Here is a 16,808-nt window from a genome sequence, read left to right on the forward strand (position 1 = left end):
GTGGGGAAGTCACTATAAACTCCAAAAAGGAAGATTAGATTGTAATCTTTGTTACCTCCAGTATTTATCAAGGAGCTTTACACATAATAGGTACTTGATAAATGTTTGAATAACTTTGTTATTTTATGGAGTGATTCACTGAAAGACTGACTCTTCACAGGTAAACACCTAAAACTGCACTCCAAATTTAATGCTAGGTTGTTCACTGACTTATTCAGATCCTGGTCCTTCTCTCTTTCCTCTTAATCAACCATGTGCACTAGCTGCAGGTAGCCCAAATTGAATACAGACAAAACATCAAAATTTTGCAAAGTTTCAAGGTGCTTTTAATGGGATACAGACTCTGGGAACCTCTTTCAATATTCCAACTTAGTCTGGCTTTTCATACCCAAATTTGTTACCTCTAACCTCTCCTTTGTCAGTTGCTTCTAAATAGCCTCTGACTGATTCTTATCCTTGATTACTTCCCACCCAAATCTACATTGTCTGATACCTCCCAATTGCCTCCAGCTGTTTCCCACCCTTGATTACATCACTAGTTACCCCGGTCCCATCAAGATCTTCCTTAGACCCCTCCTCCCAGACTACTAGACCACCCCCAGAACACTACCATGATCTTTCTTTATATAAATTCCATCTCGCCTCCATGAAAGCTCTTGATGCGATTTAGCTGAGATTCTAACTGGTCTGCTTGTCAATAAAAGTGTCACAGATGGTTAGGCTTCTAAAAAGTCAACCCAATATGGTGAATCTTTAATAAACTTTGTTTTATTTTGGCTGAAAGAAGGCTTGAGTTGAATTCATTCTGCAGGACCCGGCATGTTGGTATTTTGGGGTCCCCGAGCATCCAGATCTTAAGATTATGGTTCCCTGACCTCATTACTTTGATCAGAGCTTCAAGTTAAGCAGAATCCTCATTGACTTCTACCATCAGTTTCCCCTCTCCAACCCAGCCTGTATATGTCTTTTCCCATTTCCTAAAAGATAAACTGGAGATATCTTTGCCTATTTTTGGTAGGCCCAGAAAAGGGCAGAAAGCATTTTGTTTGCTTGTCTTTTATGCACCTTATCAGAGGGTAAGATTTTGGTACTTATTTTGTAAATATATTGTTTATGTTGATTATTTAGAGTATTTTTTAAAAAAAATTCTTCAGCATACCATTCAGAGCTCTCTTCAATCTCTCCCCCCCATTATTATTATTACTATTATTATTATTCTACAAAACATCAATTCCTATATGTAGACAGAGGGCACAGGGAGAGTTGAATATAAAGGAATAATATCTAAAAAATAAAATTAAATGTTGAGAGGAATATACTGAGAGGAGAAAGGGAGAGTTAAGAGATAAGAAACAGCTTTTACAATGGAGGGAAAGGGGGGGAGGTGAAAGGAAATTAGTGAACCTTACTCATCCAGTTTGGCTTAAGGAGTGAATAACATAAAAACTCAATTGGGTATAGAAATCTATCTTACCCTACAGGAAAATATGGGGGAAGGGGATAAGAGGGGGGATGATAGAAGGGAAGGCAGATTTGGGGAGGGGGTAACCAGAAGCAAACACTTTTGAGGAGAGACAGTGGGTCAAAGGAGAGAATAGAATGGAGGGTGGGACAGGGTAGAGGTAAATATAGTTAGTCTTTCACAACATGACTGTTATGGAAGTGTTTTGCATGACTACACATGTATTACTTATATTGAATTGCTTGCCTTCTCAATGAAGGTGGAAGGAGGGAGAGAATGTGGAACTCAGTTTTAAAAAGAATGTTAAAAATTGTTTTTACATGCAACTGGGAAATAAGATATACAAGCAATGGGGTATAGAAATCTATCTTACCCTACAGGAAAATAGAAGGGAAGAGGGGATAAGAGAAGAAGGGGGAAGGGAGGGCAGATTGGGGGAAGGGATAGGGAGAGGGAAGAGATGGGGAGAAAATTTGGAATTCAAAATCTTGTGGAAATGAATGTTGAAAACTAAAAATAATAAGTTTTTAAAAAGACCCCATCAAATCCTGCCTCTCCATCAATCAACATTTATTAAGCATCTACCATATGCCTAACACTATGGATAAAAGTACAAAGAATGAAATAATTCTACTAGAAAGGAGTTTTTGTTCCCAGAAAGCCTTCATTGTATAGTATAATAATCTTACTTTTGAATCTATGGCATTTGATGTCAGCACTTATTTGAGGCTCAAAGCTAATTAAATACTGACCAATCAAACTAATGCTTGATATTAATTTTTTAGCTTTAATTCAATTTTATTTTTTCCCAGTTTCAAATTCTCTCCTCCCCCCACCCATTGAGAAGATAAGAAAAATTTTTAAAAATTATATGCAAAACAAATTTCTGAATTAACCTTATGATTTTACTTCTCTTGTGTTAACATGCTCATCTCTAAATTAATAATTATTAAAATTAAATAGATTCTCTAATAGATTCTCAATAAATGTTTTAATTCAATTACCAAGGATTCCTTAGGTTAGCACCCAATAGTTCTCTGAAACCACAAATTATAGTACTTTTAAATTTATAGGCCGTCAAGAAGGACTGAAGATTTCCATTCTAAAGTGTTCAGATACCTACTCCAAAAATCTGTCAGAAATGATTATTACATAGTTTATTACATACAACTTTTCAGGAAGACAGGATGGAAAAGGCACAATTAGATTTATGCGTCATGCTTGCATTGACATGGGTGTACATTGTCAGGACAAAAACCACACCCCTTTCCTCATTTCTTACCTGGTTGTGTACTACTTTGAGACTTCTCTGACTGACTTCTCTACCACACCCCCTCATTGAGTACCTTCTCCTCTCCCCCTCCTCCTTTTCAGCTTCCTTTTGTGTTTAATCTTCCCCCATTAGATTGTAAGCTTCTTGAGAGCAAGGACTTTTTTCCCCACTTAACAGAGTAGACACTGAGTAAATGTTTATTGATCGATTGCAATGGAAGCCAAATTGTAAGGGGTTGAGAACTGAGTGTGGGGTAAGAAAATGAGGGCAGATTTTCTTGTGGAAAAGATGGAATTATGATAGACTAAAGGATAATTCAATTAGATGGATTTGGTACCAGTTGAATGTTAAGACTCAAAAAGTAGTCATTAATAGTTAATGTCAACTTGGCAGGTCCTTAGGGATGTTTAACTTTCCACACTATCTTTCAGAGCTTTTTGGATAAAGTGATGACCATTTTACATTTCAGAAAAGGAAATGTTAAGAATAGACATTTTCCCCTAGTTGAGAGTCTGGCCTGGTCAGGAGGGACAGGGCAGTCTTATCTGTTGGGTAGCATCTTGCCCTCTGATCCTTACAGTCTTAAGACTGTAGACTGTCTACCACTTGATGGTCATTTAAAAATGGCAGTTTTCAGGGTTTGTGAAACAGGCCTGAAAGGGTGGGAAGGTGGGTGCCTTGTTGATATGCATCAACATTACTACCCCTTAACTTTACCCAATGAGTGTTTTTGAGGTTACTGGATACTTGGCTCCAAAGAACCCCAGGGGAAGGGTTGGTAGCTTTGCTCCCAACTCCATGTCCCAGTCACTTCCTGGGCATGACCATGATGGGGAAATAGCCTTTGCAATTTAGTTCCTAAGGCTTTCTTTTCAGTCTATAGCACCCTAGGACTTATTGGGACTTGTTTACAAAAATCCTTCAAGTTTGAAGTTCTCAATAATAGCATTGATTAAGTACATGAGCTTCTTTTCCCATTCTGTCACAATGTTACAGATTTCAATTCCATTTTCAGGTTCTGATTCTCCAAACTGAAGTCACCTCATCTTTACACCCACCCAATGAATAACTACTCACACAAAAGACCCCCAACTAAACTTGGGAATCCCCCAAATTGAAGGACTTTTTCTAGCCTGGGGAGGAGGGAGTGACTCCAGGAAATGAAGTTTTGAATCAGTGACAGGAGGGCAGATGCCCATGAACAGCGTCAATATTTTATGTAAGGTAGAGGGGATACTGGTAGTAAAAAGAAGGGATTCATCTGGAGATAGTTAATTTGGGAAAATTTCCTAGAGGTGGCAAGATGGCTCCAGTATAGCTTGATGGAAAGGGTAGGTTTTCTGGGCCCTTGGAATGTCATGAGCCATGTTCCAGAAGAAGGAATACAGGTGTGAGGCAGGGCTCCTGGAGTCACCCCTCCCTGCTGAGTCAGGGTAAGGAATCCCTACTTGCTGGTCAGACCAGAATGCAGGAAAGGTCCTTCCTAGGACAGGAAACCTTGCTCTTTCCTCAGGGCAGAGGTGCCCTCTATTCAAGATGACTGGACCTCATAGGTACACACCTGCACAGGGGTTAAGGCATCTGGGATCAGATGAGAATGAGTCAACTCACCATCCCAAACCTCAGGGTGAGCCTTGGGGGACTACGAATCCTAGAGACACAAATAATTATTCTAGGAGCTCCAGTTCTTCAGTTTCTTTACCCACACTTGCCATCCCCAAATCAAAACTGCCCTTTCCCCATCAGTTTGTAATCATCCAGAACTTCCTCCAGGAAGACTTCCCTAATTTTCCCCTTGAATTCATTCTTTTATTATATATCCACCCGAGGCCATTTCCTCAGTTTCCTCTCCTTTTTGTAGTAGAAATTGGGAGAGGGGAATTCTGTCCCACTGGCCAGGTGCTCTTAAGTCTGGGGGTGGGGTAGGAGGTGAGGGTGGGGTGTGTGTGAGAGAGAAAGAGACAGAGAGAGAGAGAAAGTGTGTGTGTGTGTGTGTGTGTGTGTGTGTGTGTGTGTGTGTGCGCGCGCGCACTATCCAACCCTTCCCAGTCCCTTTTAAAGAACCTGAAGATGATGACTTTGCCATATCATTATTGATTTGCCAATCACATCTCAATACCACTTTCCCCAGCCAATCACAAATCAAATACCCTGGCCCTGCTCCACCCCATCAGTCATTCTCTTCTCACAGCAACTGAAGATCATCAGCTTCCCCAGTTGTAAAGGAAAACATCCAGATATTAGGACAGGGTGAAGATGATGACACCTAGTCACAGGGTGAAGAAAACAAGGCCCAACAGAGAGGGATTGGAGAATGTGTTCAAGACCAAGATATGAAGGGTGGTCTGTCAGCCTCAGGCTTGAGCCCTTATGAGGGAAGAGGGGTTGTGAAGACCATCAGGCCCAGGTCTCCGCCTGGAAGCGCATGACCCGCTCCAGCTTGATGAGGTAGGCAGCAGCATCGGGGCCAGAGAGTCCACCCTCTGATTGGAACAATGACGTCAATGCCTCTGAAACAGAGGCTGGCATGGACTTGGCATTGCTGATGGAAAGAAAAGGGAAAGGAAAGGGAGGGAGTTACTACAAGATTCCAGTGGATCCTCTAGGTCCCCAGTCCTTTTTTTGGGTCCCCATATGCCTGGTTACTCCAAAGTATGAATCTGGGCTACCAACCCCTACAGATCTCTCCTTTGCCTAAGGGCAAAGGGAATGGGAAGTCAGAGAAGAGAGGGGAAGAGAAGGGAGGGGAGACTTACCCAGCTAGGTAAAAGTAGGCTCCATGCTGATTCAGAAGTTCCCACACCAATGCCCCATGCTCCTGCAGACGGTGCTGTACATAAATCTTTTCCTCCTGCAGAGATGCTGTATTGTTTTCTCAATCCTCTGGGGCCAGGGCAGTCACTTACCTAATACCTCATCTTTGCTGGGTCCAGCACTACCACCCCCTTTCTTGATCTCCCATTCTCCACCCTGACTCCTTTGATTTCCTTCATCTTTCACGCTATCATTCTCATTATTCTCCCTTCCAACTCCCACTCACTTGGTCCCTGGAGAAAGCAGTGATGAGGGTCAAGAAGCCTCTCTGAATGAGTTCTTGCCACTCTGCCTCACAGTAAAAGTCTTTGTCCTTCTGTCGACAACCAAAGAACAGATAGTTTCCTGTTGGCAAATGGGGTCAGAGTGTGAAAAGGAAGATGATGACGAGGCAGCTAGGTGCTGAAGTGGATAAAGCATTGGCCCTGGAGTCAGAAGACCCTGAGTTCAAATCTGGCTTCAGACACATACTAGCTGTGTGACCCTGGGCAAGTGACTTAACCCCAATTGTCTCCAAAAGGAAAAAAAAAGGTAAGACAATTCCAAAAAATTGGACTTGATCACCCAAAGCATCTTGGTGCCTGGTGCCATACCAAGGGCTTTGGGGAACTTGGAAAAGCCATTTCAACTCCCCCTTCTCAATCTTTCTAACCTTAGTTTCTGATTTGGGATTCAGAAGGGGTGAGGATGGACACTATCTTTTGGCAAATTACTTTAGAGCTGACCTTCACCCACTGACCCTGTCCTGAACAATGAGTCTAATTAATTCTGGATCTCTCTCCAATAGGCCACTCAGGGAGACTTGTTTGCTTTTGGTTTTAATTTTGATTTTTCTACTTCTGACTTACTAGATACCTGGGGGTACAAGGATGAGAATGACCTGATCCCGCCTTCAAAGACCTTATATTCTTTTGGGGACATTCCAGTTGGGACAAGAGACAGTAAGACAGGAATACACAAAAGTACTGCATTCCATGGAAGCTTTTTGTATGCAGTTGCTGTCCAGTCCCTATCCCAATCGATGCTGCCCCTCATGCTCACCTGTCTGGCCCTGTGCCACACGCTCCTGGATGGCTGCACGGAAGGGTGCCACCCCAGTGCCAGGACCCACCATGATCACAGGGGTGTTAGGCTTCGAAGGGAAACTCAGCCCACTTTTTCGAACCCAAAGGGGAACTCTTACTGGTCCTGCATAGGGAAGAAGAAGCTGCAGTGACATCCAAAGACAGGGCAGTCCCTGAGAGTTTCTCAGTTTTTAATCTTGTCTGAGGAGGCCTGGAAGGGAAAAGGTACCAGGAAGGGGTGGCCCTAGGCCAAGGCAAATCCAAGATATACTCCTAGCCCTGGGAGGAACAGAGGAGACAAAGTGTCTTGCATGCAATGTTTGACACCTGCCTTTCTTGGAGTCCCTCTGTACTTCCCATGCCTTGTGATATTTCAGCTCAGATGAGTGGAGAGAGTAGGACTGGGGTGGCAAAGAAGAGAGAGTCTATGACACTGTGCCTAACCACTGTGCTCTACTCCTGGAGGACTGCTGAGCTTACCTCTCTTTGGATCCAAGGAAGCCAACCAGGAAGAACAGAGGCCCTGGCGGGGCTTACGGAGGCGAGTCTGATACTGCACCACAGCCACAAGGATCTGCACCCTGAGAGGATGAGCCTTGGAGAGGGAACAAGCTGGATCACAGAATGCTTCGGACGAGTAAGGAGGAAGGAATAGGAGTAGGCCTTCATTTTCAGAAAGCCTATGGATAGCTTATAAATATCAATTTGCTTCACAGAATTTACCAAGCTTCTCCCTTTTTGCCTCTCCTTTGCTGGTCAAATTGGAAATGCCACATATGCCTCTAAAACCAGGGAGAAAATAAGAGGCAAGAGGCAGTGAAAGAGACTTTTGGGGGGGAATTTGTGTCTTTTCATTTCCTTCAGGGCTGTTACAGTACTCTGTGTTGAGGCACTGTTCACTCTCTGATTGGAAGGTTGAGACTATGGCTAGACTGACCACTCTAGACAACAGCTGTGTTCCTGAAAAGGTATGTATGAATTACTTAAAATATTAAATCTTTTCTCCCTATTTATGCTATTATGTTTGTTCTTAACCTGCAAATAGACACTTAAAGTATCAAGAGAGGAATTAAGGACTAACAATGCTTCTAAATGATGTTTATAAGCTATCTGTGGATTTTCTCAAAGTGGAGGCCTGCCTTCTGCTTCAGGCTCTCTCTCCCCAGAAGCTGCTGGTAATGACCTTCTCTTTGAGGTGTGAACTATCTCTTACCAGCAATGAAGAGGCAATGGAGTAGGCCCTGGGCAGGATTGGGGGGATGAGGTCCAGCAGGTAGTCTGGTGGGATCGAAGCTGCTGAGTGAGGGAAGTCACTTAGGATCTGGAAGCAGAAGCAGAGTAACCTGACTTTTATCTTGGAACTCAACTCTGGCTTCCCCCAGATGCTGAAGGGTGAGGGCATAAGAGCGTGACGGTATTTTGGGGCCAAATCCTCAGTTGTCTATGGAGCCTCCCTGACCCAGGGGTCCAGAATTGGGCCCTAATCCTGGCCCTTCACCTCCAAGATGGTCCTTCGAGGTCTATTGCAGTAGTTGTATAGTTCTTCCTGGCCTTGTGCAGAACTGAACTCAAGCAGCTTCTCACGTTCCATCTGGTGTTGTGAGAGACAGGCCAGGATCTCAAAAAAGGAGCGATGAGGGACACGGGAGATGTCCAGGTAGTGGGACACAAGATGATAAATGGTACAGGGCTGAGGCAGCTGAACTGGGCAACTGACATCTGAAACAGCAAGCAGGGAATCCCATTTGGGTCAAGGTGAATAAAAGGGCTATGGAGGAGGCCTACCTTCCTTTAAGGGGGGCCTTATGCCTCAAGGGTGATAAGACTTACAACCTGACCTGGTAGAGTCAGGCTAGCTCTCTCTAGGTCATACTGTAGGAACTAAGCTGAGGCTGTGAAGACCAATTAGTTCTCTGGCTTTTGGAGGAAGAAAAGAGAGAAGATAGAAGAAAAGAAAGTCATATAGAGGGAAAAGAGAGATGGACAGAAGAGAGAGGCAGCAAAAGAAAAACAGGGAAAAGAAAAAAGCAAAATGAAGAAATGGACAGAGAAACTGAGAAACCCACCTGGCTCCCGAGGCTGTAGCACAAAATGACGGTTTGGGTCCAGACTGAGCAGGTGACAGAATTGCTCGGTGTCACTGGCTGAGTTCTGAGGCTGGATCATCACGATGTCCCCAGCGGTAAAGCTGCAGGGAAAGGACCCTACTCCAGTTACCCCCTAGGAACCTGCCTAGGAAAGCTTCAGAGAAGCTTCCTTTTGGCCTGGATACAGGGCCCTCTGGGTATGGCAGTAGACAGGCAGAAGCAGTGAGTCTAGGGGAATTGGGAGCAGGAGGTGGAAACTTTATGAAGAGATAACTAGGAAAGGCAAGGAAGTACTAAGTTGAGGAGACAAGGGTTGAAGTAGCTCTTTAGATTCTGGGTCTCAGAATTAACACCCATAAAATGAGTTGCTGAAAACTGGGGGCTAAAAGTCACGGTAGAAGTCATCTTTGACTCTTCCTTTTCCCTTGCCTCCCACATCTAACTAGAAACTAAGTCTGTTGATTCTACATCCCAAATACATTTGCATCTCCATGTTCTTTCTCTCTTCCCCATCTCTCCATCTTACCATAGGCTCTTATTCTCTCATCTTAAGTATTGCATGAGTGTCCTAAAGGATCTTCTAGCCTCTCCACTATAATCCAGTCCACATATCTGCCAGAATAATCTTCCTAAAAACAGAGGTCTAATTCCATTACTCCTCTGCTTAGTAGCTCCAAACTATGAAATAAAAGTTCAAATTCCTCAGCTTGGTAGGCCCCTGCCTACTTTTCTAGCCTTATTTCCCATTCTTTTCCCTACTTAAACCTCATATTCTTGCCAAGCTGGTCTTCTCATTGTCTTCCAAATGTGCCCCATATATTCCTGATTATGTGCTTTTGTTTGTCATTCCACCTCCTGGAACATCGTCCTTGCCCAAATTTGCCTTTGCAAACCTGACCTTCAAGGTACAAGCTCAAATTCCTCCCACAAAACCTCCTCCAACCACAGAAGCTCATGTATTTCTCCTTTTACTGAATTCCTTTAGCATTTATTATCTCATATGGTACTATTATTCAGTGATGTACTATAGTTGTTTATTTACACATCTCACCTATCAGTATGTACATTTGTGGAAGGAATATCTCTTTCCATCTTTAACATATCTCATACTTAATAAAAGCTTATTGAACAAACGCCTAACTTGATAAGATCTCTGGATGACAAAGGGAGAATCCCAGTGAGAAGTTGGGGTGGATCTGTGGGACAGATGCATCTCACCTGATTCCAGAGCCTGTGATGTCAAATTCAATTAGCCGAACATCCTGGAAGTGTGACTCGGCAGTCACTCTTTGATTGGAGACCATGGGAGCCAGGAAGGGTTTGTGGTCAGAAGGGAGCTCCTCAGGTCTTTGATTCTCTGAATGTTGTTCCTCATAAGAAATCCCTGGGGCTTCATCACAAAAGTTTAAAATGAACCTTGAAGGCAAACTAGAAAAGGAAAGGAGAAGGTGGCAAAGGAAGCCAGTGCATTAGGAGACTGGCAGCAGCAGAGGGGGAGGGAGGGGAGGAGCTTCATTTTAATGAAGTAAGCCACTAAAGGACCCTCTTTTCCCTCAAGAGTCTTTAAGGATATGCCACACCTCCTCTCCTTGCTACCTTAGCTGGAGAGTAAAGAGAGCCCACAAGAGAAGTGGGGTAGTTTTCATGATGATTCCTTTCCCAGTGACCAGCAGAGGGAGTACCTAAATTGAGCCAGAGGGGAATGTGTTTGGATCTGTTTCAATTAGAGATTTACTCCTGTTCAGAGTTCGCCCCAAGAAAAGCCTAGAACTAGGTACCTGGATCAGTGATGTCAAATCCGGGGAGATCCTAGATTTGGCTACTGAAAGGGAGGAGATCTAGAAATGCTAACTGCCTGCAGGAGGGATTGGGGAGTAGGGTGGGAGTCACATAGAAACCTTCTAGAAGAGAGCTGGCAGCTCTCCCCAACATTTGATCCTTACGGTATATTAGTAGGTATCACACTAAGGTCAGAAGGTACAGGATACAGTCCCAGAACCTTTCTCCACAGGTTCAGAAGCCAGGGATCAATAACTGCATCAGGCCTGCCAGAACACAGAGAAAATTCAGGGTAAGCAAGCATGCTCCTTTCTAACAACTCTTCACCCATATCCACCTACATTCCCTTCATTTTCCCTGAAACTAGTCTGACTCTGGGACAGGACTTGAATACCCACTGTTAGGACAAAAGAGTGTCTTATCTCATTCTTAAACCAGAGGGCAGATGAACTAAGGATAGTCTTACAACTATCACCAATGACTAGGGGTCATTCAAACCAGAACCCTAGGGAAAAGGTAGCTTGGTTCAATAGCATTCTTCCTTGCCCTTTGAGCCTATTCCCAAATCAAGACTTAAGCATCTCTACACTCTGTGTTCCACAGGACCAGGAGAGACCTGTGGGAAGGAGGTGGCATGAGTAGGCATGTCTTGGGGCCTAGTTTGAACTTTGGACCAGACACCTTTCACTAGAGCACAGCAGTACCTAAAACTCCTTGAAGAGTTCTACTTTTTGCATATACTTACACTGTCTTCCCCAACAGAATGCAAACGCCATAAAAATAGGGACTGTTTCATGTTTGTCTTTGTAACCACAGTGACTGGCACATAGTAGGTACTAAATAAATACTTGTTGACTGACCATTGTCTGATTGGAATATCAGCCCCAGCCTGTGAAGCACTCACCCCAGATCATGCTGGTCATCACCCAGACCAATGGGCAAGAGTGCACTACCTCCAAGCTGCAGCAGGCGTCTGTGTAGCTTCTTGGCCACAAAATTAAACCTGTTGAAAGAAAAAAATATACTTAGAAACCCATATACAAACAAATGTAAAACTCCCTACTCTCAATCCATGAGGTCCCTTCTTCTTGGGTGATCCTATCATTGTTCAGAAAAAGTCTTTTCCTTTCAGTAGGATCTCAGTCTGGGAGTGTGTGTGTGTAGGGGGGTTGTGGGAGGAGGGGAGAGGGGGTGGTGGTGGTGGTATCATTCCCATTTTTACAGAAGTGGTTCAAAGAGGGTCAGGACTTACCTGTGAATGGGCAAGGAGAGGACTAGAGTCTAGGATCTCTTCACAGTAATATACTTTGGGCACTCTTGGGGCATGGTCAGGGAGTCCTTACAAGAAAGGTTTTAATGATGTTTGCTTTCAGTGGAGTAATTTTAGGCCCAAGTTCCCAAACGGACTCTAGGTAATAGTGCTAGAAATGGGCAAACTCTCAGGCTAAGACAACCCTGTGACTAGTACTCAGGAGACTAGAGAAAGAAGGAGCCTGGATCCCAGTGGGAAGGTAGCACTTGTAGGGAGAAACCTGATTTCTTGGTCAGTCTCTAGGTATGCAGAAATCAGAAGGTTAGGAAACCTCAAAGAATTAGTAGGTTTGGGGCTAAGGGAAAGGCCCCTGTTCATCTTGGCAAAGATATCTAGCATAGAGTCCATCTTTCTATGGGGGGCACAACTAAGTCACAGGGTGGGGTCAATCTCAGAACACAGGCTGCCTTCTATCTTCTCCCACTTCTAAAACACTCTACTCACTTGGCATAGGAAGAATCGCCAAGACCCAGCACAGCATAATCCATCTGACAAAGGGAGGTAGGAGGCAGGTTTTTTCGGAATATAAACTTCCAGAAATTCTAAAATTAAAACCACTCTTTAGATACCATAGGTCAAGATAACGGAGGAGTTCATAACATGGCATACCCACCCAGGGCAAGCAGACCTCCCTGATTTGGGTTCCAGGTGCATGGGTTCAGGTAATCTAAGTCAATAGTGTAGCCTTTAAGTCTGAGTGAATACTCCACTAGTGTTTCCCTAGTAACTGATTGCTATTTTCATATAGAGCAATTTAGGTTAATTTGCTTTTCCTGAAAGAAACTGCCTGTCAGGGACTGATAAATATGGCACTGCTCATGTAGTTCAGATCTTGGGTGGGCTAAGTATTTCCAGTAAAGGTGTGTCTGGACCTGGAATTCTGGGGTCAGGGCTTAGAGAGGCTGTTACGCACCCACATTCACCTAGCAAATGAGGAGAGCACTAAGACAATGAGAACTGGATTCAGAGTCAAGAGTCAGACCCTGAATCCAATTGGGTTTGAATCCTGGCTTTTTAACCATCTGGATGGTCAAGATCTCCTCTATAAGGAGAGGGAGCCTGAGCAGATGACCCCAAGCCTTTTTCTAGTCTAAGTCCTTTTATCTTAAAAGTGTCTGAGCTGGGACTTGAACCTGGGTCATCTGGCTTCATGTACAGTTTTCCTTTCCCTTCAGCACACTGGCAACAGACCACTGGAGATAAGGTCTCCTTTTAGTCTTCACAGGTGGAGAGTGAGAATACTCACAGAATCTGAGAGTTGGAAGGAACCTAGTCCAACCCATACATGAAAGAACTCCATCTTATAACATGCCTGGCAAGTGGTCTTCTAGCCTCTGCTTGAGGACATCTGAGGAGGGAGAACATCCCACCTCTTAAGGTAGGCCATTCACTTTGGGACAGCTCTAATCATTAAGAAGTTTTCATGACATCTAACCTAAGTTTGTGTTTCTGTTACTTCTAGTAACAGAACTACTAGTTACTACTTCTAGTAGAACCAGTGAGTACTAGTTCTACCCTCTGATAACAATGAGGAAAAGTTTACAAAATCATGGAAGAAATCATACTGTATACTATAACATAAGGCTGAAGAGAGGTAAATATAGGTCAAATCAAAGTTATCTTAATTTAAATTGGAATTTGTTATCTTGAGAGATGATATGGGATAAAAATACAATTAAGACCTGGAGGAATTTAGATGAACCCTCAGACAACGGACTTATAGCAAGTCAATAAGAAAAGCTGGGGCTGTCCTTAATCTGTGCAGTGATGTCAGGAAGAATGACTATGGCCTGACCAAACAGATCGCTGTACTGACCTAATTAGAGACATGCACCTGAGCTGGCTGGATAACAATTCTTATGTCTTTAAGACCTACAAGCTCAGTAAAGTGACTTGTTTTAACAATATGCCTGTGGAACTGAACTGACCAGGACAGATTCTTTGGCCCCAGGGACATTCACAAGTATTGGGAAAACCTTACCTTCATGTTGTCAGGGGGGTCTCCTTGGCCTGTAGTAGCACAAACAAATATCACCAGTGGTTCATTAATCAGATTCACCTCAATATAAAAGACAGAAGTATAAGGATCTCTTGTAGTGTCAGCATAAGAAATCTTCCCTTCCTTCCCTCTCAGGTAGATATATGGGAAAGAAAGTACTATAGACTTGGCCTGTGGCATCAAAGGGATGGTTCCTTAAAATGTCCACTCTATTCAACAGGCAAGCCTCATAGAACTGGATCTGGTTGCCCAGGTAGATGAAGAATAAGAATCAATAAGGACCTCTAATGTTACTCTTTAATCTGTTCCTACTTTAAATTCACTGTAGTTAATGTAGAGAAAAAGGGATTAATGTGAGCAGGAGGAAATTTATCAGATCATGTGAACACAAATAAGTTTGTGCTTGCCATTCCGTTAGTTCTCATTTTTGGCCTCTTTCCTCACCTGATATCTCCATGTTCCTGCTCTGTTGCCTTACTTCTAAAACATCTCTAAGCCTGAGCTCTCATGGCAGTTCCCTACGTTCCCACTCCCTGCCATTATCATTCAAGGACCCCATGATGGAGTGCCACTCTATTTTTCCAACATTATCTCACATTACTCTCCTCAACACATGGCATGCTGCTGTCAGTATGAATTACTCTGTCCTTGAAATCTGCCTGGTGCTTTGGCTTCTCTGTAACTTTTTCTTATACATTTTCTATGTCAAGAATGCATTTCTTCCCCATTTTTCATCTCATGAACCATCTATCCTTCAAGACGAAATCAAATACCACTTTTTCCACAACACCTTTCTCCTCAGCTCTCACGCTTTGTTTTGCAACTTTCAAATGTTTTAGTGTAATAATGTGTATTCTTATTATTATATTCGTGTTGTATCCTGCAATGAGATCGTGAGCTATAAGAGTTGTTGTATCTTATCTCCTCCACCCCCTGGTACAGTCCTCTGCACACAGAAGACCCTTAATAAATCTTTACTCAGTTGTCCTGTTGTGCCCTTTAACTGGCTTCTTTTCAGCTACCCATCAGAGAGAAAAAGTCCGCCACAAATGTCTTAATGTTTTGGCGGCGGATGTGAAGCGTTAATGGTGTCATCTGAGGCCCCATGACAGCTAAGTGGAAGTAAGATTTTTGGTTAAGGCAACCTTTCCGTCATCCTGCACAGGAGCCCCAGGGGGCAGGGCTGTGTCCCACCTCTGCTCCCGAGTCATGGGCAGCTGGGGAAGCTCGGCGAGGACCGCGCTGCCAAGCTGACTCACCACATCGTAGGAATCCAGCGCCTGCACCCTGCACTGGAGCCGCCTCCGCCGGGCCTCCCTGCCGATCCTCTCGGCCACATCCTGGGCAGTCCCTGTCTGGCTCCCAAACAGGACTAGGAGGCTCGGAGTCAGCATCTGGGGAAGTGGGGCTGGTGCTGGGGAGAGGGGCAGAGACGCGAAGAGGGTCAGAATCGAGGGGGCAGTATTATTGGGAGGGGTTCAAACCAGGCTGGGGCCAGGGCGGGGAGGGGGGAGGGTGTGAAGAAGGCTGGGTTAGGGTGTTGCGGTCAGCATCGGGCGAGGTCAAAGTTGACCGGATGACAGCCGAGGCAGACAGAACTTGGAACTTTGACCACAGCTGGGGGCAGGAGCCCTGGGCTAGGGGGGGTCACGGGCCCCGGACCTCGGGTGTGCGGGCAGGGGAGGCCCGGATAAAGCAAGGACGCGTAGAGGAGAGGAGGGAGCGCAGGCTACAGGAGGGAAGGGAGACGCGGAAAGGACCATCACCTCTATCAGCAACTTCCCGGGGGTGACTTCCGGTGCCGGGAGAAGTGACGCCATCGGTGAGAGACGGGCACATCATGGCGGCGGCGGCGGCGGCAGCTAGAGGAGCTGCTCCCACCACCCAGGTGAGTGCGGGGAGGGGGGGCTGGGAGGTTACCGACCCTGGGGGTGGCGGTTCGGTCAGCAGGCGGACCGGGGCCAGGTCCGGCTGCGGGGCTCGGAGCGCCGTAAGCGAGCGGAGGGAGGCCGGGTGGCCCCTTCCCTCTCACTGCTGACCCTCGGTGCCTGTCCCCGCAGCCGCCGCCGCCGGGGCCCCGCTGAGGAGCCGGGAGGACGGGAGCGGGCCCCGCCGGCCCCGGAGCCGGCGTCGGCGCGATGCTGTTCTCGCTGCGGGAGCTGGTGCAGTGGCTGGGCTTCGCCACCTTCGAGATCTTCGTGCACGTGCTGGCGTTGCTCGTGTTCTCCGTGCTCCTGGCGCTGCGCGTGGATGAGCTGGCCCCGGGCCTGTCGTGGTGGAACGTGTTCGTGCCCTTCTTCGCCGCGGACGGGCTCAGCACCTACTTCACCACCATCGTGTCGGTGCGCCTCTTCCAGGACGGGGAGAAGCGGCTGGCCGTGCTGCGCCTCTTCTGGATCCTCACCATCCTCAGCCTCAAGTTTGTGTTTGAGATGCTGCTGTGCCAGAAGCTGGTGGAGCAGACGAGGGAGCTCTGGTTTGGCCTTATCATGTCCCCGGTCTTCATCCTTCTGCAGCTGCTCATGATCCGGGCTTGTCGCGTCAATTAGCGCTGCTGGGAGGGGAGGGAGAAAGGACGCGCTGCGAGCCCCAGCCCTCCCGAGCCGGCGGCCGGATCGCGGGAGCCCCGGCGAGGTGCAAGGAGTCTCATTTGCTTGTGAAGTTCTCAGCTTTTTTTCGTGCTTTTCACCCTAATTACTGGAGGGTGGGCAGATGTGTGGAAAAAACACTTATCACTAAATACAGGTATTCTTTTTTCTTTTTTTTTCTTCCTATTTTCATTCTCCCTGTTTTGAGATGACTTCCGGATTGGACAGTGTTTAATTGCCTGGATTGTAAAGGAGCTTTGCTGTTAGAAGTTGCTTTTCAATAAAATGTACTGTTGGAATATGAGTATTTCTTTGGACTTGGTGGAGGAGGGGGTGTGGTCGGTTGTACTGCTAAATTCGGGAATCTTATTTTGGTCAGTAGTGTTTTATTCCGAAGCCTGTATCAGGGAAGCTGCCCAGGGAGCAGACC

At 45.5% G+C, this 16,808-nt stretch overlaps 2 protein-coding genes across 4 annotated transcripts; one reads left to right on the forward strand and one right to left on the reverse strand.

Moving 5' to 3' along the window:
- Positions 1 to 4,809: 4,809 nt before the first annotated feature.
- Positions 4,810 to 15,634, reverse strand: NDOR1 (NADPH dependent diflavin oxidoreductase 1). Of its 3 annotated transcripts, none has more exons than XM_072633148.1 (15): positions 15,557 to 15,634; positions 15,050 to 15,204; positions 13,773 to 13,850; positions 12,236 to 12,333; positions 11,384 to 11,482; positions 10,644 to 10,745; positions 9,919 to 10,128; positions 8,680 to 8,801; positions 8,112 to 8,332; positions 7,827 to 7,934; positions 7,094 to 7,208; positions 6,591 to 6,737; positions 5,776 to 5,894; positions 5,492 to 5,586; positions 4,810 to 5,277 (listed from the first exon to the last, which is right to left on the reverse strand). In XM_072633148.1, exons 1-15 carry the CDS (start codon positions 15,630 to 15,632, stop codon positions 5,133 to 5,135), a joined length of 1,890 nt encoding a protein of 629 aa, XP_072489249.1. In that variant the 5' UTR covers positions 15,633 to 15,634; the 3' UTR covers positions 4,810 to 5,132. The 3 variants fall into 3 exon arrangements, with proteins under 3 accessions (XP_072489249.1, XP_072489248.1, XP_072489250.1); XM_072633147.1 differs by having other exon boundaries at positions 13,773 to 13,801; positions 15,453 to 15,610; XM_072633149.1 differs by lacking the exon at positions 15,557 to 15,634 and adding an exon at positions 15,453 to 15,472.
- Positions 15,591 to 16,677, forward strand: TMEM203 (transmembrane protein 203). The gene is made up of 2 exons (XM_072633160.1): positions 15,591 to 15,678; positions 15,851 to 16,677. Exon 2 carries the CDS (start codon positions 15,929 to 15,931, stop codon positions 16,337 to 16,339), a length of 411 nt encoding a protein of 136 aa, XP_072489261.1. The 5' UTR covers positions 15,591 to 15,678; positions 15,851 to 15,928; the 3' UTR covers positions 16,340 to 16,677.
- The last annotated feature ends 131 nt before the right edge of the window (positions 16,678 to 16,808 follow it).

The sequence above is a fragment of the Notamacropus eugenii genome, chromosome 1 (assembly GCF_028372415.1).
Source record: "Notamacropus eugenii isolate mMacEug1 chromosome 1, mMacEug1.pri_v2, whole genome shotgun sequence".
In the NCBI taxonomy this organism is placed as follows: domain Eukaryota; kingdom Metazoa; phylum Chordata; class Mammalia; order Diprotodontia; family Macropodidae; genus Notamacropus; species Notamacropus eugenii.

What these genes read in the sequence shown, in the direction of transcription:
- NDOR1 (XM_072633147.1), bottom strand. Translation starts at nt 15,610, where the DNA reads ATGGCGTCACTTCTCCCGGCACCGGAAGTCACCCCCGGGAAGTTGCTG. An exon ending in CGCTGGATTCCTACGATGTG is followed by an intron (nt 13,802 to 15,049) that starts GTGAGTCAGCTT and finishes GTGCTACTACAG; the next exon opens with GCCAAGGAGACCCCCCTGAC. An exon ending in GCTACAGCCTCGGGAGCCAG is followed by an intron (nt 8,333 to 8,679) that starts GTGGGTTTCTCA and finishes TTGCTGTTTCAG; the next exon opens with ATGTCAGTTGCCCAGTTCAG.
- TMEM203 (XM_072633160.1), top strand. Translation starts at nt 15,929, where the DNA reads ATGCTGTTCTCGCTGCGGGAGCTGGTGCAGTGGCTGGGCTTCGCCACC.